The sequence below is a fragment of the Bufo gargarizans genome, chromosome 5, assembly GCF_014858855.1.
Source record: "Bufo gargarizans isolate SCDJY-AF-19 chromosome 5, ASM1485885v1, whole genome shotgun sequence".
NCBI classification, from domain to species: Eukaryota; Metazoa; Chordata; class Amphibia; order Anura; family Bufonidae; genus Bufo; species Bufo gargarizans.
This window is the reverse complement of record NC_058084.1, coordinates 368,483,680-368,505,968: the sequence shown is the minus strand read 5'-3', so window position 1 is coordinate 368,505,968 and position 22,289 is coordinate 368,483,680. Positions and strand designations below refer to the sequence as shown.

At 46.0% G+C, this 22,289-nt stretch overlaps 1 protein-coding gene across 9 annotated transcripts in view; it reads left to right on the top strand.

The window, feature by feature from the left end:
- SLC4A7 (solute carrier family 4 member 7) overlaps positions 1 to 22,289 on the top strand; it is a 160,161-nt gene that overhangs the window by 30,633 nt on the left and 107,239 nt on the right. The window contains exon 1 of one of the 9 annotated variants that reach the window (XM_044293044.1): positions 20,348 to 20,467. The exons of the other annotated variants lie outside the window; for them this stretch is intronic. Coding sequence (XP_044148979.1) covers positions 20,432 to 20,467 — 36 coding nt within the window. The 5' untranslated portion in view covers positions 20,348 to 20,431. Of the gene's footprint in view, positions 1 to 20,347; positions 20,468 to 22,289 lie in introns of those variants that run through there. 9 annotated transcript variants of the gene reach the window in all.

The window sequence follows — 22,289 nt, the reverse complement described above, 5'->3', positions numbered from 1 at the left end:
GAGTCTCACGCATGGCTTCTCCGCATATATCTCATACACATGACCCCGCCATTAGAGTCTCTCACGCATGGCTCCGCCATTAGAGTCTCTCACGCATGGCTTCTCCGTATTAATTTCACACACACGACCCCGCCATTAGAGTCTCTCACGCATGGCTTCGCCATTAGAGTCTCTCACGCATGGCTTCTCCATATTATTTTACACACACGACCCCGCCATTAGAGTCTCTCACGCATGGCTCCGCCATTAGAGTCTCTCACGCATGGCTTCTCCGTATTTAATTTCACACACACAACCCCGCCATTAGAGTCTCTCACGCATGGCTCCGCCATTAGAGTCTCTCACGCATGGCTTCTCTGTCAACTTTCACACATATGGCTCTGCCATCAGAGTCTCACGTATCGCTTCCCCATTCAAAATTCCACACACATAACTCCGCCAGTCGAGGCCGGCTGCGTGGTCCCACAACCAGCAGGTTCCATGTCTTTTCTGCCTTCAGACCCGCTCGCATGGCTCGGTCATCTGTGGCTTGCAATACATTATCTTGTGGTGACTCGCACGCATGGCTTGCGCCATTAGAGTCTCTCTCACGTTATCATTTTCTCTGACTTTTAATTTCTAGGTTGTCAGATTCCTCCTGGGGCACAATATCACGCCCCCTTTTGTCATGTCTTCTCTTCTGGGGTTACTTCTTTTTGCCACCTTAAACTCAAATGTCATACAACGCCATCACACTCCATCTCACTGGCATTTTACACCACATGCAAATCTTACACCCTAATAACATCAGTTGCGTGGCCTCTCACCAGATCAAAACCATACTCAGAGGTATTCGGAAGCGGAACCCGCACGTCCTGCCCAGAGGCGACCCGTTAACAATCATATTTTCGAGGCATTATCTGAATTACTAGACGCCAAGCCTTCTGAAGCAGATACCAACTCCATCCTCAAAACAGAAATTCACTTGGCCTTTTACGGTTCCTGAGGCCCGGGGAATTCACTACAACCTACACGACCCAAGCCACACCTTGTCTTCTTGTCTCCCACTTGGCAAAACACATGGATCATTACGTCCTGACCTTACCTCACTCCAAGAGTAGTCAGCACTTACCCGTCAACATTTCATATCACCCCACGCACAACAGATGGTGTCCAGTCAGGGTTCTGGATGCTTACAGACAACGTCACAAGTTCTACCCTCTCAACCGCTACTTCACTACATGGTTCGGTACTCACCACCACCACCTTCATGACCCTTGTCAGGTCATCCCTCACACAACTGGGCCTCACACAGCCAACTACTCAGGGCACTCCTTTCGCTTTGGAGCCGCATCCACAGCCTCCAGTGCCAACGCCCCTACTCATGTCATCGGGAATTGGGGCGCTGGAAGTCATCCGCTTACTCGCGATACATTCCCAATCCAACACAAGAGTTAAGAGATACTTTCCAAAACATGTCGGGTTGAGCTATTCATGTATATTTGACTACAATAACTGGTTATTTCATTTTTGCCCTCTTCTTTCTCAGGCCTACCTCATCCTCAGTTTCGGCACACCACAACCGACTACGCTATTCCCTGATTTCCTAGGGTTCTTCACTGTACTACCGTAAGCGCCTCACACAAGTGTGAAGGCAGTTTGCCTGGATTTGTGGGAGGGGCTGAGGTCCGCCTCCAGCCTATTTAGGGCACCCCCTTTACCTGGCTCCTGCACCGTCCGAGGTCTGAGCTTTGACCCTCCCACCACTCCACTCATTTACAACTCATTTCTTCCATATCTCTATCCTTGGGTGGGCCCTCTTCTTTCTCAGGCCTACCTCATCCTCGGTTTCGGCACACCACAACCGACTACGCTATTCCCTGATTTCCTAGGGTTCTTCACTGTACTACCGTAAGCGCCTCACACAAATGTAGTTTTAGGGTATTTTTGTGAATCTGCTTTTGTGTAACCATATGTTTTTAATAATTTTGATGATTGAGACATGAGAACTAAGAGTGCTTTAGTTGTCTGGTCGCACCTGATAGCCATGCATGAGTAAGGGGGCGGGACCCCCGAAACGTCTCACATGACGGCGTAGGTTACAACTCGGCGTCTCAGAAACATAGGCCTGCGAGCCTACAAACTGCTTTTAGCGTCTGCAAATGAAGGACTGAAAGGGCAAGCAGCTCATGAAAAGTGAGTAGTGATTTTTCCTCACCTATACAAGTAAGCTAAGAGCTATATACAACGGAATTTATGGATGTTTAAGACCCACTTTAACTTGCATTTTGGCTGTTACAGAGACAGTCGGTCAGTTTCATACTGACAGCATAGTACACTGTACCACATAAGTAGTACAGTGTACTATGTAAGCGAACAGAGGATCACATGTCAAATAATAAAATGTAAAAAAAAATGCTATTCAGTGGGAATAAAATTGAAAAAATGAAATGCCCTCCACACATTTGGTATCGCCACATACGCGTCAACCTGCACTATACGCCATTAAAAAAGTGGGGGGAAAAAGATCAACATGTCATATGTAAAAGTCGTCCTGCAAAAATTGAGCTCTACACAGCAGCATAGAAAGAAAAATAAAGGTCGGGGTCTGTAGATGCAGCAATACAGAAACATAATAAATATTATTTTTTCATTTGCAAAAGGAGTAAAACTTAAACTATAGGCATCTATTTTGCCGATATTCCGATAGCGTATGGGGAACACAGATCGCGCTGCTGACAGCGCTCTGTGTTCCCCTTAGCAGCACAGGGGAGAAGGAAGCTGCCGCCAATGAAAGGACAGGGGACAAGAGAAGGGGAGGGGCTGTGGTCACTGCGCCACCAATGAAGATTAATCTCTCATTTATTCATATGCGGGAGCTGGCTGCAGAATCACATAGCCGGCTCCTGACCTCTATGAGCTGTAGCTGCGATCCGCGGTAGTTAACCCCTCAGGTGCCGCGGATCGCAGCTACTGCTCATAGAGGTCGGGAGCCGGCTGTGTGATTCTGCAGCCAGCTCCTGCCTCCTGCATATGAATAAATGAGAGATTAAGCTTCATTGGTGGCGCAGTGCCCCCCCCCCCTCCCCCCCCTCCCCCCCAGTATTAAGCATTGGTGGCGCAGTGCGCCCCCCCCCCCCCCCCCCCCTGTATTAAGCACAGAGCACAGAGCAGCAGGGAGCGTGTGAGCTCCTATTCACCCTGAAAGCTCTATCAGGGTGAATAGGACAAGGGTTCTAGTCCCTAAGGGGGCTAAAAGTTAGTTAAAAAAAAAAAAAAAAACGCCAAAATATTAAGTATAAATGAAAAGCAAAGATTTAAGAAAGAAAAAAAAAAAAAAAATACATTAACAATAAACATTAATTTTCAGCAGATTTGTGTAGGAATTATTATATTTTTTCAAAAATTCCCAGAATATCGGTATAAATTATCGGCTATCGGCCTGAAAGTTCACAAATTATCGGTATCGGCCCTAAAAAACCAATATCGGTCGATCCCTAGTGTCAATGCATCAGGACTTACCACAGGTATTCATTCTGTGGGATATACTCAAATCCTGACCGGTAGGTGAGCCCTGAGGACTGGAGTACAGGAACACTGCTATAAGGACATTTATTAAGACCGGCATTTTCCACGCCAGTCTCGGGTCCCTCTGCACTTCTGGAGGAAGCGCTTCTACGTAAGGCCTCATTCACACAGCCGTTGCCCGGTCTGCAAACAGCGGATCCGCAATACACGGGCACTTGAATGGGCACGGAAGCACCATGGAGTGGTTCATGGGGTTTCTGTCCGTGCCTCCAAACCGCAAAAAATGGATTCAAGTGAATGGGTCAGTGATCCGCATCCAGCGGCCCTACGGTCTGTGCCCGTGCATTGCAGACCTCAGTTTGTGGTCCGCAGCACGTGCCCGGCCAGCATTCATTCGTGTGCTTGAGGCCTAAGTTTGGTGCTTCATCTGGTAGGCTGTGAAACAGACTTAACTGTACTCCAGCCCTTTTGCTGGCATAGATTTAAAGGGAGTCTGTCATCACCGTTTCACCTTTTTAACCCTTCTCATAGCTTTCTAGCAGCATTACAGTTGATAAAAACGTTACCTTTTATAAGCAATTGTCGACTTCTAAAACTGGAAAAAATCATCTTAGGATATGCAAATAAGGACTCGCAAGTGCCAAGGGGTGGCCACAACCTCGTAGGTGCCCAGGCAGCTCTGCCTGATCGTCGCTTCCCCCTGCCCATCCTTTCCCTCTGCCCGCCCATCTTCTTGCTACTTCTCTCTCCGAGATCCCGCGCCTGCGCGCTGAGTCTGTCGGCCGGCGCATGTGCACTGCGATGCCCATTCCTGGTACAGCATCACAGTAATGCATGCGCCAGCTAAATTAATTACTGTGATGCCGTACCAGGAATGGACATCACAGTGCGCATGCGCTGGCCGACGGACTCAGCGCGCAGGATCTTGGCGAGGGAAGAAGTAAGAAGATGGGCGGGCAGAGGGTAAGACTGGGCGGGGGGAAAGCGATGATAAGGCAGAGCTGCCTTGGCACCTACGAGGTTGATGACGCCCCTGGGCACTTGCGAGCCCTCATTTGCATATCCTACTTAGATGATTTTTACCACAATTGCTTATAAAGGTAACTCTTTTCTCAACTGTAATGCTGCTAAAAAGCTATGGGAAGGGTTAAAAAGGTGAAACTGTGATGACAGACTCCCTTTAAAGGGAACCTGTCACCTGGATTTTGGGTATAGAGCTGAGGACATGGGCTGCTCGATCGTCGCTAGCACATCTGCAATACCCAGTCCCCATAGCTCTGTGTGCTTTTATTGTGTCAAAAAGAAGCCCAAGGAGCTGTTACTAACATTACCGGAGCCCAGCACCGCCCCGCATCCTCTGAATCTCCTCCTTGCTCCCCGACGTCCCAAAGCTAGAGTGCCGAAATCTCGAGATGCACTAGTTAGTGCATGCGCAATGTCGGCATAGTGTTCCTTCCATGTGCTGGCATCCGCCTCAGGGAACGAACTGTGATTTGCATAGCTCACGCATCGCTCTAGCTTTGGGACATCGGGGAGCAAGGAGAAGATTCGGAGGATGCGGGCGGTGCTGGGCTCCTTCACAGTGGACGTGGCTGCACTCCAAGAGTCAGAGATGCTGGACTCCTCTCTGAAGCATGGAGGAGACGGGACTCATCTAAGGTCCATTTACATATATACGGCGGGAACTTTTATTTGCAGTTTTTCTCTGAACTGATAGTTCGTTCAGAATTGATTTTAATATTTTTATTATTGGTATTATTAATGTATTAAAAGGTGTTTGTTTTTAGAAAAGTGAGTGGATAAATAGGCTTAGAAAGTGATGACCGGTTTCCTTTTAAGCCATGTTTAATGCCAAAAACCAAAGTGGAAAATGATAAATCAGCCGGGCCTACCACCCACACAACTACCCCTTTTCTCTCCACTTTGGAAGAGTGGCATGAGCGGGGGAAAGTCACACGTTTGCCGCACATAAGCCGTGCATCAAGACTTGCAGCACCTTTCACACCGCTTTTGGTGTGATAGATGTCCCCCTCTATGTATCTGGTATTGCTGTAAATGTACTGACCCAGAGAGTACGGTTATCGTGTATCTTATCTTGCAAAGTGCACATCGCAAAAATTTGAAACCCAGGCAGTGGTGGTAGTGAATACCGCAAAATGGTGAGTACTCATTGTCCTGCAAAAATCAAGCCCTCATACGACCACCTTGATGGAAAAAATAAAGTTTATAGCTCTGGGTATGCAACAATCAAAAAAAAATGAAATAAATTTGCTCCTTCACTAAGGCCCAAAGGAGTCCCGGTATTGGTATTATTGGAGGTTCTAGCAGTAAATTGGGATTGACTTCTTCTAGAATGCCCCTTTTTAAGGAAGAAAACATCCCTCCAAATTAATGAGAAATTTTGTAAAAATATTTATGTACGCATTTAAATAAAAAAAAGTGTACATTGCAAAATATTTACCCTTGAAATGTATGTACTTTATCATTTCCAAACCCGTTTGACAGTGGTGCAGTACCTGTTTAGAGCCAGGAGTGTCACTGTTGTCCACTTCCTGCTTGTGACCGGTACAATGGTAGGCGCACAGTGCCTGCTGCTGCAATAAACCTTCTATAGGAGCAGGAAACTCGGCTGTGTTTGGGCTTCTATATCCTGAAATAAAACAAACCTGTCTCTTGTGTTGCAGGAAGTCCAATCTGCAGACAGCATGTTATAGAGCAGGAGGAACTGAGCAGACTGGAATACATATTAAGGCTACGTGCACACAAACGTATTTTGTTTCTGTGTCTGTTCCGTTATTTTTTTTTATTTTATTTTTTTGCGGAAAGGATGCAGACCCATTCATTTCAATCGGTCTGCAAAAAATGCGGACAGCACACCGTGTGCTGCCCGCATCCGTATGTCTGTTCCGTAGCCCTGCAAAGAAAACAGGGCATGTCCTATTCTTGTCCGTTTTGCGGACAAGGATAGGCATTGTTACAGTGGATCCGCAAAAAAAAAAAAGGATGACATACGGACGTCATCCATCTTTTTAAAAAAAAACAATTTTTTGTGGACCGCAGAACACATACGGTCGTTTGCATGTAGCCTAAATAGAATGAGTAGTTTATTCATTTCAACCTCTGCTTATTCTGAGCTTAGAGGTCCAGTGGGTGGTCCTACTTGGAGATTGGCAGCCTTCCTTGTATCAGTGCTAGCTGGCAATCAGTAATAGGACCGCCCACATGACTCCTAAGCCCAGAATCTGCAGGGGTTTCAATAAATTAATTACCAGATCTACCGAATCTGACAAAACTGTGTAGCCCTCTGCTCAGCGCCTCCTGCTCTATAACATGCTGCCTGCAGTTTGGACTGCATTTTCCATGGGACCGGATCCCTTTAAGCCATCTGATACTCTGGTGAGTGCGGGGGTTGTTGATCCTGTTTATCTACACTTCTTTTTTTTTTTTTCTTTCACTATTGATCTTGCAGTGGAGTCAGCGAGGGCAGATGTGTGTGTTCTGCAGTTTTTTTTTTTCCTTCTGTTTCTCCTCCTCCCCCCCCCCCCCTTCCCAAAAGCCTATCCTGATCCTAGAGAGTCAACTTAATGGGACGTGTCAGCAACGGGCTTGCTGTTCTAGCTGTTGTAAATGCCTCTCTAAGATCGCTCATTTACCTAGGATGGAGAAGGTGAAGTTATAAAACTGCTGTCTGTGTGCCCCCTATCAGTGGTCATACAGTCAGTGTTCCTCGCTCTGCCTTGATTGATGTCCCTCTCTGCATAGGTAAGAGTCAATTCACACGTCCGTATGTGTTTTGCGGATCCGCAAATGCGGATGCGGACAGCACATTCCGGCCTCATTGAAAATGAATGGGTCCACACCTGTTCTGCAAAATTGCAGAACGGATGCGGACCCGTTTTGCGGACGTGTGAATGGACCGTAATGATGGCTTATATGAAGAGTGGGATGTCAGTCAGGACAGAGTCCTGGCTGTTAGCACATCCATTCTGCCTAGATGCGACCGCAGTACCGCCAGGTTACTATTGGTAAGTAGTTTGGGGTGGTTTTCTAACTGTCAGCAGGTGCACGTCTGCAGAGGAATTTACAAGCATCATGGTGGTAGCTTAGTAACCCTTTAAGTATAGATATTCCTAATTTTGTAAATGAAGGGAAGTGTCATTTATAAAAAAATATCCGATGGTAGGGGTCCAACCACTGGGGCCTCCTGCAATCCTGAGAACGAGGGGTCCCTAAGACTGAGTGAAATGGTAGTCCATGTCGGTGGATGGGTCCGACATAAGTCCTGTAAAAATGAATGGAGCGGTAACCCGTCATGCACAACTAGCACTCCATTCAGTGAGGGCACTTGGGACCCCTCATTCTTGGGATTGTGAGGACCCAATGGCCAGACTTCCCTGGGTCTGATATTTTCTTACCTATCCTACAGCCAGATGACAAATACTTTTCCTGGGATGAACCCTTTAATGCTTTACCAACATTTGAGGTACATGTATGTCATGATGACAGGAGGGGTGTATTGAGTGGGCTCAGGAGCTGAGCCTGCTTTATACACAGTGGATGCTGCCTGTGCTATACATGTTCATGGGTACAAATCTGCTGACAGAAGCCCTTTAAGGGTCTATTCAGACGTCCGTAGTGCATTGCGGATCCGCAATACACCCGGCCGGCACCCCCCTAGAACTGCCTATTCTTGTCTGCAATTGCGGACAAGAATAGGACATGTTCTATTTTTTTTCCGGAGCCGCGGACCGGAGGATTATGGGCGCGCTACAGAAATACACATACACATAGTGTGCTCTCCGCATCCATTCCGTCCCCATAGAGAATAAATGGGTCCGCACCCGTTCCGCAATTTGCGGAACCATTTTACAGACTTGTGAATGGAGCCTAAATGGGGAGATGAGCGCATTCCCATAAATCAGATTTGTTCAGAAATCGGCCTCCATGAGCAGCAAGAGCCTGGCCTGTTCCTCAGGAGAGTCCCTCCACCACCCCTTTATGTGATAGGGCCAGACATCTTGCCTGGGTGTACCAACCTCGCACCTGTGCTATTGCTTTGAATAGCGACACAAGCGCGGAGGCTCTGCTGCTGGTGCCTGAGCAGTGCTTATGTCGACTGTTCCTGCGCTGATCACGTCTGGGTACACCCGGAAGTATAGTGGCATCTGCGCTGCTCAGGCACCAGTAGCAGAGCCTCTATGCTGCTTTTCAGAGAAACTGCGCAGGAACGTGAAGTCTACCCCTGTCAATCAGGGGCACGGGGAGTCTTCGGAGCAGTGGGACGAGTCCCTCGCTACTAAAGGACGCTGTTTTTTGTACAAATTCAATTTGTATGAATCGATTCGCTCATCACTAGTGCCATTAAAAATTAGGGTTAGTCATCCCACCAAAAAAAAAAACGCTCATAAGGCTTGATGACTGCATGCTTAGGGCTCATGCCCATGACTGTATGTTCGCTCTGCATCAAATGCACATTTCTTGCGGATCGGATGTGGACCCATTCATTTCAGTGGGGCTGTAAAAGATGCAGAGAGGCACATTGTGCGCTGTCCTTTCCGCGGAATCCATAACAGGATTCTTAAATAACCCAAACCTTGTACGCCGAACTTGAAAACACAAGTTCGCTCATCCCTAGTTAGAACATGCCCTGTTCTTGTCTATTTTGTGGACAAAGATAGGACATTTCTAGAGGAGTTTGAAAAAAATAAAATTATGGCATGTACAGTGGATATAAAAAGTCTACACACCCCTGTTAAAATGTCAGGTTTCTGTGATGTAAAAAAACGAGACAAACATAAATAATTTCAGAACTTTTTCCCCCTTTTAATGTGACCTATAAACTGTACGACTCAATTGAAAAACAAACTGAAATCATTTAGGTAGAGGGAAGAAAAAATATAAAAATAAAATATGGTTGCATAAGTGTGCACACCCTTAACCACTTCAACCCCGCTAGCTAAAACCCCCTTAATGACCAGGCCACTTTTTACACTTCTGCACTACACTACTTTCACCGTTTATTGCTCGGTCATGCAACTTACCACCCAAATGAATTTTACCTCCTTTTCTTCTCACTAATAGAGCTTTAATTTGGTGGTATTTCATTGCTGCTGACATTTTTACTTCTTTTGTTATTAATCGAAATTTAACTTTTTTTTTTTTGCAAAAAATGACATTTTTCACTTTCAGTTGTAAAATTTTGCAAAAGAAACGACATCCATATATACATTTTTTGCTAAATTTATTGTTCTACATGTCTTTGATAAAAAAAAAGATGTTTGGGTAAAGGTTATAGCGTTTACAAACTATGGTACAAAAATGTGAATTTCCACTTTTTGAAACGGCTCTGACTTTCTGAGCACCTGTCATGTTTCCTGAGGTTCTACAATGCCCAGACAGTACAAACACCCCACAAATGACCCCATTTCGGAAAGTAGACACCCTAAGGTATTCACTGATGGGCATAGTGAGTTCATAGAACTTTTTATTTTTTGTCACAAGTTAGCAGAAAATGATGATTTATTTTTTATTTTATTTTTTTCTTACAAAGTCTCATATTCCACTAACTTGTGATAAAAAATTCTAGGAACTCGCCGTGCCCCTCACGGAATACCCTGAGGTGTCTTCTTTCCAAAATGGGGTCACCTGTGGGGTAGTTATACTGCCCTGGCATTTTAGGGGCCCATATGCGTGAGAAGCAGTTTGCAATCAAAATCTGTAAAAAATGACCGGTGAAATCCGAAAGGTGCTCTTTGGAATGTGTGCCCCTTTGCCCACCTAGGCTGCAAAAAAGTGTCACACATCTGGTATCACCGTACTCAGGAGAAGTTGGGGAATGTATTTTGGGGTGTCATTTTACATATACCCATGCTGGGTGAGAGAGAAATATCTTGGCAAAAGACAACTTTTCCCTTTTTTTTTTTTTTTTTATACAAAGTTGGCATTTGACCAAGATATTTCTCTCACCCAGCATGGGTATATGTAAAATGACACCCCAAAACACATTGCCCAACTTCTCCTGAGTACGGCAATACCACATGTGTGACACTTTTTTGCAGCCTAAATGCGCAAAGCGGCCCAAATTCTTTTTATGAGGGCATTTTTAGACATTTGGATCCTAGACTTCTTCTCACTCTTTTGGGCCCCTAAAATGCCAGGGCAGTATAAATACCCCACATGTGACCCCATTTTGGAAAGAAGACACCCCAAGGTATTTAATGAGTGGCATGGCGAGTTCATAGAATTATTTTTTTTTTTTTTTGGCACAAGTTAGCGGAAATTGATTTTTATTTTTTTTGTATTTTCTCACAAAGTCTCCCTTTCCGCTAACTTGGGACAAAAATTTAAATCTTTCATGGACTCAATATGCCCCTCACGGAATGCCTTGGGGTGTCTTCTTTCCGAAATGGGGTCACATGTGGGGTATTTATACTGCCCTGGCATTTTAGGGGCCCTAAAGCGTGAGAAGAAGTCTGGAATATAAATGTCTAAAAATTTTTACGCATTCGGATTCCGTGAGGGGTATGGTGAGTTCATGTGAGATTTTATTTTTTGACACAAGTTAGTGGAATATGAGACTTTGTAAGAGAAAGAAAAAAAATTTAAAAAAAATTCCGCTAACTTGGGCCAAGAAAATGTCGGTGGGGGGGGGGGGGGGGATCAATGACAGGGGGGTGATCACCCATATAGACTCCCTGATCACCCCCCTGTAAGGCTCTATTCAGACGTCCGTATGATTTTTACGGATACATGGATCGGATCCGCAAAACACATATGGACGTCTGAATGGAGCCTTACAGGGGGGTGATCAGGGAGTGTATATGAGGTGATCACCCCCCTGTCATTGATCACCCCCCTGTAAGGCTCCATTCAGACGTCCATATGTGTTTTGCGGATCCGATCCATGTATCCGTAAAAATCATACGGACGTCTGAATGGAGCCTTACAGGGGGGTGATCAGGGAGTCTATATGGGTGATCACCCCCCTGTAAGGCTCCATTCAGACGTCCGTATGCGTTTTGCGGATCCAATCCATGTATCCGTGGATCTATAAAAATCATACGGACGTCTGAATGGAGCCTTACAGGGAGGTGATCAATGACGGGGGGGGGGGGGGGTGATCAGGGAGTCTATATGGGGTGATCAGGGGTTAATAAGTGACAGGGGGGGGGTGTAGTGTAGTGGTGGTTGGTGCTACTTTACAAAGCTGCCTGTGTCCTCTGGTGGTCGATCGAAACAAAAGGGACCACCAGAGGACCAGGTAGCAGGTATATTAGACGCTGTTATCAAAACGGCGTCTAATATACCTGTTAGGGGTTAAAAAAAATCACATCTCCAGCCTGCCAGCGAACGATCGCCGCTGGCAGGCTGGAGATCCACTCGCTTACCTTCCGTTCCTGTGAACGCGCGCGCCTGTGTGCGTGCGTTCAAAGGAAATCTCGGCTATCGCGAGATGACGCACGGATGCGTCCAGGAGGAATGAATCAACCACCTTCCGGACGCATCCGTGCATTAGGCGGTCCGGAGGTGGTTAAACTAATACTTTGTTAAAGCACCTTTTGATTTTATTACAGCAATCAGTCTTTTTGGGTATGAGTCAGCATGGCACATTTTGACTTGGCAAGATTTGCCCACTCTTCTTTGCAAAAACACTCCAAATCTGCCAGATTGCGAGGGCATCTCCTGTGCACAGCCCTCATCAGATCACCCCACAGATTTTCTATAGAATTCAGTTCTGGGCTGTCTGGGCCATTCCAAAACTTTAATCTTCTTCTGGTGAAGCCAATCCTTTGTTGATTTGGATGTATGCTTTGGGTCATTGTCATGCTGAAAGATGACATTCCTCTTCATGTTCAGCTTTCTAGCAGAAGCCTGAAGGTTTTGTGCCAATATTAACTGGTATTTGGAACTGTTCATAATTCCCTCTAGCTTAACTAAGGCCCCAGTTCCAGCTGAAGAAAAACAGCCCCAAAGCATGATGCTGCCACCACCATGCTTCACTGTGGGCAGAGGTCGTGCTAAAAAAAAAATTCTGGAAGAGTAAAAATACTCCCCTTACTATTTTTGAGGAGTATTTTTAGCCGATCAGGAGTACGAAAGTTACAGTAATTCAAATAGTTAATACGAAGGCCTACATAACATTAAGGGGTTGCTATTTATGCTGGTGAACCATTACTAGTAAATGGCAAATATAGACCATTTTTTTAATTTAGCTGAGGGGGTCGGCACCACTGAGGTCACTGTTGCGCTGAGGGGGTCGGCACCACTGAGGTCACTGTTGCGCTGAGGGGGTCGGCACCACTGAGGTCACTGTTGCGCTGAGGGGGTCGGCACCACTGAGGTCACTGTTGCGCTGAGGGGGTCGGCACCACTGAGGTCACTGTTGCGATGATTTTATGAGGTTTTAAAGGGTTTGTCCTAAGATCGATACTTATCACCTGTCGTTAAAGAGGACCCCCTTTCTCTCCTGATTTTGTCTGTTTTGGTAACCACACGCAGTCCTTGTAGCACCATGTGCCGCCACAGCATTACAGAATAAATCCTTATAGCACACAATATGTCTAGTTCAGTGTCTGATGGAACATGCTGCAATGAATCCTTTATGGATTCATAAGAAAGCTGACAAGTGACATAGGTAGAGGTCTACAGGTGACAGGTCTGTCCATTCCCGAGACCCTCGCTGACTTCTATAAGCAGGCGTCTGAAGCGCTCAGCCACTTTTCCTCACTGCTGAGCGCCGAAGTGAAGACTGTCCCCTAGACCTTCCATTGAGGCCGTCTTCACTACCACACTCAGCAGGGAGGAGAGACTGCGCTCGACTGAGCGCTTCAGACTCGTCATTAGAGAGGAAAACAAGGTGCTCAGATCCGGGACCCCACTATATGTCACAGCAAGCCCAATTACCCTGCCAGTGAGGATCGCGCGCCTCCTTCCTCACTTCAGAGCAGTGTGCCATAAGCTCTGGCAGCCCACACAAACTGACAAATAACAAAGCTCCTCACTGTAAGGAGCCCTGTTATTGGTTGTTTCAGGCAGCAGCATCGCTGCGCTTCCTGTGCCGTTCACAGCGCTCACTGCGCTGATAAATGGCAGGGAAAAGTCTAAGGTAGTAAAATGGGAGTAAAATGTATCGGTAGTAAAATGGCCTGAACAGGCGTCTGACGCTTGTACAGGCGTTATTGCAACCTCTGACTGTGGGTATGGTGTTCTTTTGGTGATGTGCAGTGTTTTTTTTTGTGCCAAACATATCTTTTGGAATTATGGCTAAAAAGTTCAACCTTTTCATCAGACCATAACACCTTTCCCCACATGCTTTTGGGAGACTTCCGATGTGTTTTGGCAAAATGTAGCCTGGCTTGGATGTTTTTCTTGGTAAGAAAAGGCTTTCATCTTGCCCCTCTACCCCATAGCTCAGACATATGAAGACTACAGGAGATTGTTGTCACATGTAGCACACAGCCAGTACTTGCCAGATATTCCTGCAGCTCATTTAATGTTGCTGTAGGCCTCTTGGTGCCTCCCAGCCAGACCTGTTTTCTTCTTGTTTTTTCATCAATTTTGGAGGGACGTCCAGTACTTGGTAATGTCACTGTTGTGCCATAGTTTCTCCACTTGATGATGTCCTCACTGTGTTCCATGGTATATCTACCTTTTTAACAATGAGATTCCTCTGATGCTTTGGAAGCTCTTTTGGACCATGGCTTTTGCTGTGTGATGCAACTTAGTAAATTTCAGGAAAGACCAACTAGAGCTGCTGAACTTTATTTGGGGTTCAGAGGCACTTTAAATGATGGCAGGTGTATGCTGACTCCTATTTAACATGATTTTGAATGTGATTGCTTAACCGCCTCCGGACCGCCTAACGCAGATCTGCGGTCCGGAGGCGGCAGCTGTGCGCTCAACGACGCATATACGCATCATCTCGCGATGCGTCCGGAAGGTGGTTGATTCATTCCTCCTGGACGCATCCGTGCGTCATCTCGCGATAGCCGAGATTTCCTGTGAACGCGCGCATATAGCATCTTATGCTATATGTGTCATCCACAGATCCCCCCCCCATAAGTGTCAACCACAGATCTTCCCCCCCCCCTCCCCCCCATAAGTGTCATCCACAGATCCCCCCCCCCCCATAAGTATCATCCACAGACCACCATTAGTTCAAAACCCACCAAAAGCACACCTTTTAGTGCAAAAAAAATAATAATTCTTATTGTCCTCCTTTAAAACCTATTTTATTTTTTGTCCCCTCCACCTAAAAAATTTGTTTATTTTTCAATTGAGTGGTGCAGTTTATAGGTCACATTAAAGGTGGGAAAAGTTCAGAAATTATTTATTTGTCTCATTTTTTATTTTTTTTGCAGCACAGAAACCTGACATTTTAACAGACTTTTTATATCCACTGTACACGGCGGGTATCTGTGTTTTGCGGATCTGCGATGTGCAGACCGCAAAATTGAGCCTGTAAGAGATGTAGTCAAGCTGGGACATCTTGGGCGCTATTCACATTGAGTCTGTGCCGTCCGTTTTAACATTAGGCTTCCAAAGTATTCAGCTGTGTGCCATGCAGCCGCACACAGTGCCCGCGGAGAGCTGCTGTATAGCTTGGTGCAGGCTGTAGCCAAAATAAAAAAACACACAGCAGCCCGGTGGATGCCAAAAGGTCTCTCTTTTGGCATTTGTCCAGCCCACTACTACTAATAGCAATCCTGGCACATAAGCTTGAACATGCACTGCAAGTGCAGCATGAATTAACCCTTTAATGTCCTGCGTTAAAGGGCCCTGTCCTTGTGGTCCTAACGTGGAATATCAGGGAATGGTATTGATGGCTGCAGCATGACAATAGTTGTCTGGGCGTTAATATACTTATTACCTGCTGTCAAGCTCACGGACTCGTGCACACGACCGTGTCTGTTGTGCTGTCTGCAAAAATACAGATGCCTTCCGCGTGCACGCTGCATATTTATCACTCCCTTCACTAGAAATGTTTATTCTTGTATGCAATATGTACAAGAATAGGACATGTTGTATAATTTGCGGAGTGGACACGTTTTTTGCGGATCCGTAGAAGTGAATGAGCCGGTTTTCAATCTGCAAAAAATTCAGATCGGATACAATCGCGTGCATGAGGCCTTACTAGAAGGTCACATTATGGCTGATGCACACGGCCGCAGTTTGAGTCGCATCCATTCCATGTTTTGTGCGGACCAGTTGAAATGAATGGGTCCGCATCCTATCGGCAAAAAAAAATAACTTAACGGACAAGGAAACTAAATATGGTCGTGCGCATAAGGCCTTATTCTGATGTTTTTCCGTAACACTAATCTGTGGCCTCAGTTCCCCATTTTCTGGCCTGATACTGCCCAATGTCGTGTGGCTTTACTTTGGGGTAGTTGTCCTCCCCTCTGTGGTCAGTCTGAGCGGACTGCAGGAAGGAGACAACTTAGTATTTGAAACTGTGACTACAGATCCTGCGATGCATGTACAGTACACGAAATGTAATAACTGGAGCCTCTGTTTAGACAGTGATGTGACACTGCAGATGGGCTACGTACAGAATATGAGATGGCTTCCTTCTGCTGCACCCTTTGTTTGCCGCACACTGGTATGATGGCTTTTATGCTATGGAGACGTCCTCTTCCATTTGGCAATCGGTAAATGCAGATTAGAATAGGGATATTTTGTGCATCAGTTGCTTATGAATTGCATTTTTCTTCCATTTCCACCTCACGTAATTTAGTTTCTCAATACATTATATAAAGCATTACGTGGATAGTGGGGAGGGAAAATGAAAAATTGGGTTTTACAGGAGATGGCGTATCCCCATAGACCATCAGTATCTAATCGGCTGGGAGGACACCCCCTACCACCACCGATTAGCTGTGATCTGCAGCAGCTCTGGCCACAGAGATGGGCGCTGGAGCTACAGACCTCCATCCGCGGTATAGGGGCCGGAGTCGGCTACTGCAGTGCTGCTCCTTTGAAGTGAATAGTGACAATAGATTCCTGGACATCCCCATTTAGGCCTCATGCACACGACCGTTGTGTGTTCTGTGGTGGTGTTCATGTGCATTCCGCATTTAATATAACTGCCTATTCTTGTCTGAAAAACGCAGACAAGAATAGGACAGGGTATATATTATTATTTTTTGCAGACCACTGAACGGAGCAACGGATGTAGACATCTTTTGCGGCCCCATTGAAGTGAATGGGTCCACATCCGAGCCGCCCAAACTGCGGCTCTGATGCGGACCAAAACAACGGCCGTGTGCATGAGGCCTTAAGTGGCTTAACATTTTTTTAAGTGGCCTATTTTCACCTACATTATAGACGTTTGTGGAGATCGGTCACAGGCAGTTTTTATGTGACTTCCTGTGTCATCAGTAGATTTGCAGGAGGTACTGCGTCTAAATGTGGGAAATTTTAAAGGGGAACCTGTCATCAACTTTATGCTGACCCCGATGAGGGCAGCATAAAATAGTGACAGAAATGCTGATGTCAGCGGTGTGTCACTCATGAGCTAAACGTAAGTGGTTGCTGAGAACCAGGATCATAATCCTTGCAGCCCAGGCCTTAAAAAGAGTCAGGTCTACCTGAGAAGAGTCCTGGTTATTCATAATCTCCTTCTCTCTCGCCCATCTGCTGATGGTTGGCAGTTCTCTCCTAGAGAGAAAGGGAGAAAACTCGGTAGAAGACATCAGCAGGTGGGCAGGAGAGCAGGAATTCATGAATAACCAGGACTCTTCTCAGGTGGCCATGACTCTTTTCCAGGCCTAGTCTGCAATGATTGTGATGTTGGTTCTCGGCAACCACTTTCTTTTAATTTTTATAAATGACAGACCGCTGAAATCAACTCACCTGTCTCTACTTTATTTTGCTGTTAGTGTGGGTAACATAATGTTGTTGACGGGTTCCCTTTTAAATCTTGATCTGGAGATTTTTTTTAGCAAACCCCTCAATGAGCTTCCACAGAAAACCTTACTTACTAGTCCTGAGCTAGAAGCCTCTTCTGTAGCTGTATTAACAGAGGGACCCTCAGAGGCTTCTGACTTGGTACAGTTTCAATGGATGTATGCTCTCCATTCCCACTGGGAGATTTAGGCCACTTTGGGGACCCCCACCTTTTGCTGAGAACAGAGTCCCCCCTTCTGCAAATCAAGGTGTCTGGTGTCAGTCTTATGCAGGAGGGATCTGAATGGAGAGGTGGCAGTGGTCTGTGGGATTTACAGAAACAGGTGTCTGGGTACAACTTTAAGGGCAAAGGGTCTTGTGACTTACAACTTGCACTAACCATGCACAGCTAAAATGGGGTAGTGTCCTCTACCTGCCCTTTTTTAATTTGTAGGTGCCCGTTAGGTTTTCCAGTCCCTGGACTTGTGCCACGTTGCTGCATAGCGCTTTGCCTCCTATAACACTACAGAGCAGCTGATTGTGTAGAAGTGTGCAAAACCATTGAAAGTGAAGGTGCACAGATTTCTTTGTAGCTGAAGTGCATATCTCTCTTCTCTCACTGCACAGAAACAGCTACTCTATATACTGTCCAGGCTGTAGAAACACGGGGAGACTTACTGCCAAGTTGTAAATTTACTCATGTTTCCAGGAGGAATAACAGAGGACTGCTACAATGCAGAATATATATATATTTTTTTTTTGTGGGGAATACAAGTATTTATTAAAACAGAAATGTCAGGTCTGCCTTTAGATTCCATAAGGAATTACTTTTGGAATAGTTTTGGATTTAGATATGAAAGAAATCGGCAACAAGTCCAGGAGTAAATCTTCAGCACAATTGTCAGATAAGTTGCAGATTTATACACCATTTAAGAGTTTTCCAGTAAGAAATCACTTTTTCCTTGTGCCAAATAGCCTGCCTCACCTATTTAAAGAGTCCCTTGTGCTCAGGTTCTGCTTGCTGGCTGCCGCTTGTCCGTGTTGCAGTCCCTAGCTTTTTATTTATATTTTTTTTGCTTGGTTATGGTAGTCAGCTGCACCACTGCAACCAATGACTGGCTTCAGTGGTGGTATCCCCCCAAGCAGCACATTACAGCTGAAGCCAGTTATTGGCTGCAGCAGCACAGGTTATTATGTCCATGTACAGCTGAAAGAAGGCAAGCCGGGGACCGGATGATGGATGAGTGGGAGGCGGCGTGCGGGATCGGAGCTGCAGGGATGACTCTTTCAGTAGGTGAGGCAGGAAACGTGGGTATAAGTAAAGTCCTTACCGGAAAGCCTCAAGATAATGCTCATACTGCAGGTATGAAGATCTGATCTGCACGTACACAACCCGCTTCATATAGGTCTGCATTGGGAAATGACCAATCCTTTTCTTGTATTATGAAATCCGCAAAGTGCAGAAGGTTTGGAAGATGCAAGAGCCTCTCTCCGTGCGTTCTGCCTAAACCTCATTCACACGTCGGTGATTTATGAGCCAAAACCAGGTTTGGAGCCTCCACAGACATGATGTATAGGGCTCTTGCACACGACTGTATGCCCTCCAAGACATACGGTCCATGAGCAGGCCATATGTCCTGGAGCGGCATACATAGTGCGCACGGGAGCACACAGCATCATGGGTTACTGATATACTGTGCGCATCGGGCCGCCTGCGGGGCTATTGTTCCGCACTCATAAGATTATACGAGTGCGGGACAATAGTCCCGTGGGCGGCCCAATGCGCACAGCATCATAGTAACCTATGATGCTGTGTGCTCCCTTGCGCACAATGTATGCCGCTCCGGGACATATGGCTTGCTCACGGATTGTATGTCTTGGAGGGCATACGGTCATGTGCATGATCCCTTAGGGAAAGATCTGCAGCTCTTCTGTGGTTAGAGCCGCACCTGGTTTTGGCTCAAAATCACTGATGGAAATCTCTGACCAAACAGTGATGTGTTAATAGAGCCTTAGGCCTCTTTCACACGAACGTATGCGGTCCGCAGCACGGGCATGGAGCCCTTACGGAGTGCACCTGTGGTGTTCAGTTCCGCAAAAAGATAGAACAAGTTCTATCTTTTTGCAGAACGGACGGATCGCGAACCCCATTCAAGTGAATGGGTCCGCGATCCGCATGCGGCTGCCCCACGTTCGGAGGGCACGGAGCCCTTATGTTCGTGGGCAAGAGGCCTTTAGTGTGGGACAGGCTGTGTCCATGCGGGACATGAAATACCACTGCAGATGAATTGCTTTGGGGTTTTAGCTGTAGATTTCACCCCCTCCACTGCACAGGTGAAGGTGCGCTGCATAATATCCAATCTGTACCGCAGGTCAATCTATGCCATGTGTTTTTTGTGCAGCATGTGGATGAGATTTCCTAAAATCTCCACTTTCCTGAACTGCACAGTGCTGTGGCTGTGTCGCTCAGATCTGCGGCTTATCTGCCACATGTGAACGTACCCTTAAAGCTTGCAATATTGGTTTTTAGCATTTTGTGCAAAAGATGCAAAAGATTTTATTTTATTTTTTTTGAGAGGGGGGGGGGGGGGAGAGAGTAATAGCTAGATGCTGTCATTTTTCAGAAGTTTGAATCCCAGTTGGAAGCCGCTTTTAACTTTGAATATCCCCGCTGTGCGTTTTCTCTTGAAATGGCTTGGCTGCGATATTTGCTATGTATAGAGTCTCCAAAAACGAAACCTTCTGAGAAAGTTCCTGTAATAACCATGAACCCCATGTTCCCAGTGCGTGGAATAACTAGGTGGTAGGGGCCGGCTCCTTTTTTGGTATTTGCAGAAGTGAAGAGTTGAAAGCTTGCCATGTTCCCCAAATCTTCAGTGGTGTGTGATGCCGAGTGCCGGCCCTCTGCTCGGGGTGGGTGGAGGCTGGGACTGCACCATCATAAAGCCGTCACGTACTCTGCTCCACAGATCAGCTCTGCCTGGATTGCATTACACAGCTCCACGTCAAGGACATGCTCTGCACATAGGGCATCAGCATGGAGAGGAGCCGTGCCCGCAAGGATATGATCGCTGTGAGTATGTGTCTGTTCACACCTCTCCGTTCTCTACTTCAGCATGCTTTGTGCAGGTGAATGGATGGAGATGTTATAGCCTCCTGGTGGTGGTAGTCCAGTAGTATTGTCATTTGTATAGAAAGCTTATACATAAATTCACTGGGCAAAAGGGTCATTGGATTTAGAAATTTAGGTCTAAAAATCTAGGAAATGTTAATAAGAAAAGAATGTCGACAAACCGTCACCGCCATCTAAATGTGCTGCAGTGACACTGATCCGCTTTAGGGTTAAGCTAAGCTGATTTCGTGCCTGAAGGTAATCAGTTTACAGCTAAATGTCTGTCTTTCCGGACGCGGCGTGCCTGTGACCCCCCTTCACCTGCGGCACTGTTGTGGTGGAGCACGAGTGATGAGGGGAAGCCACATGTTTGGCTGCAGTCAGCGCTGTGCTCATTTCAGTGACTGCAAAAGCTTGTTAGTCGTGAGAAGTACAAGGAGCAAATGTCTCCATCCACTTCCACGTTGCCGCCGTGCTACCTTTCACCTAAATGTGGCTTCATATACCTAACCAGGTGGAGATGCCCCCTTTAAGGGCTTATGCACGCCACCGTTGGCTGTTTCGCGGTCCACAAAACACGGATACCAGTTGTGTGCGCTCAGCTTTTTGAGGAACATCCTGCCCTTTGTAGATCTGACCCATCCTTGTCCACAAAACATACAAGAATAGGACATTTTCAAATTATAATATTTTTTTTTTTTTGGGGGGGGGGGGGGGGCATGCAGACAGAGCACTGTGTGCTGTCTGCATCTTTTGCAGATCAGATGCGGTCAAAAACCACGCTTGTGTGCACGAGTCCTAAAGGGATTGTCCAGTTTCAGGAAGAAACCCAACACGTGATCCACTTGCAATAAAGAATGGGGTTGCGCTATTTCCGGAAGGAAGCGGATAGCGCGTGTATATCATACGCCTGCGACATTCTGATGTACAGTGGGGCACATTTATCAAGCTCGTATTTATTAAATGTCACACAGCTGTATGGGGGTATTATGTCTGACCTCCTAGTGGTTCATATTCACTAAGGGTACTTTCACACTGAAATCTGGTAAAGGTCTCAATACCGGAAAAAAACGCATCATTTTTTTTTTTCTTAATTTTATTCTGAATGGAAAGCAATCCGTACAGTATGCATCAGGATGTCTTCAGTTTCATCCCTTGTACGGTATTTGACCGGACAAAATACCACAGCTTGCTGCAATATTTTTTCCGCCCAAAATCCCGGAACAATACCCCACTTGCCGGATCCGGCATTCATTTCCATAGAGATGTAGTAATGCCGGATCCAATACCAAGTGTTCCAGAAATTGCCGGATCCGGTTTTTCAGTCTGCGTATCCGTCGGGAAATAGGAGGAGCTGGTATCGCTTTTGATCTTTGAAAAAAATGTAAATACCGGATGAGACGGATCCGGAAAAAAAAGGATATCAGTTTGCATACTGTTTGCCGGATTCCAACAACGCTAGTGTGAAAGTAGTCTTGAGGTACTTTCACACTAGCAGCAGGATGGATCCCACAGGCTGTTCACCCTGTCGCATCCACCCTTTATCACTCAAAACTATAAAAAAAATATATATATATAAAATGCACCTACCTAAATAGATTTTTTTTTTTTTTTTTTAAATGCACAAAATACTTCTGAATTAATCTAAAAATTCTAAATGGTGGAATGAAGCACAAAAGCCTCCAAAACCCGCAGCAACAATTGACATTCTGTTCATCGAAAAGTCAGCGCAGGTCGGGTTACATTGCAGATTGTCTATAGTGTGTGGATGAGAATTCTAAAA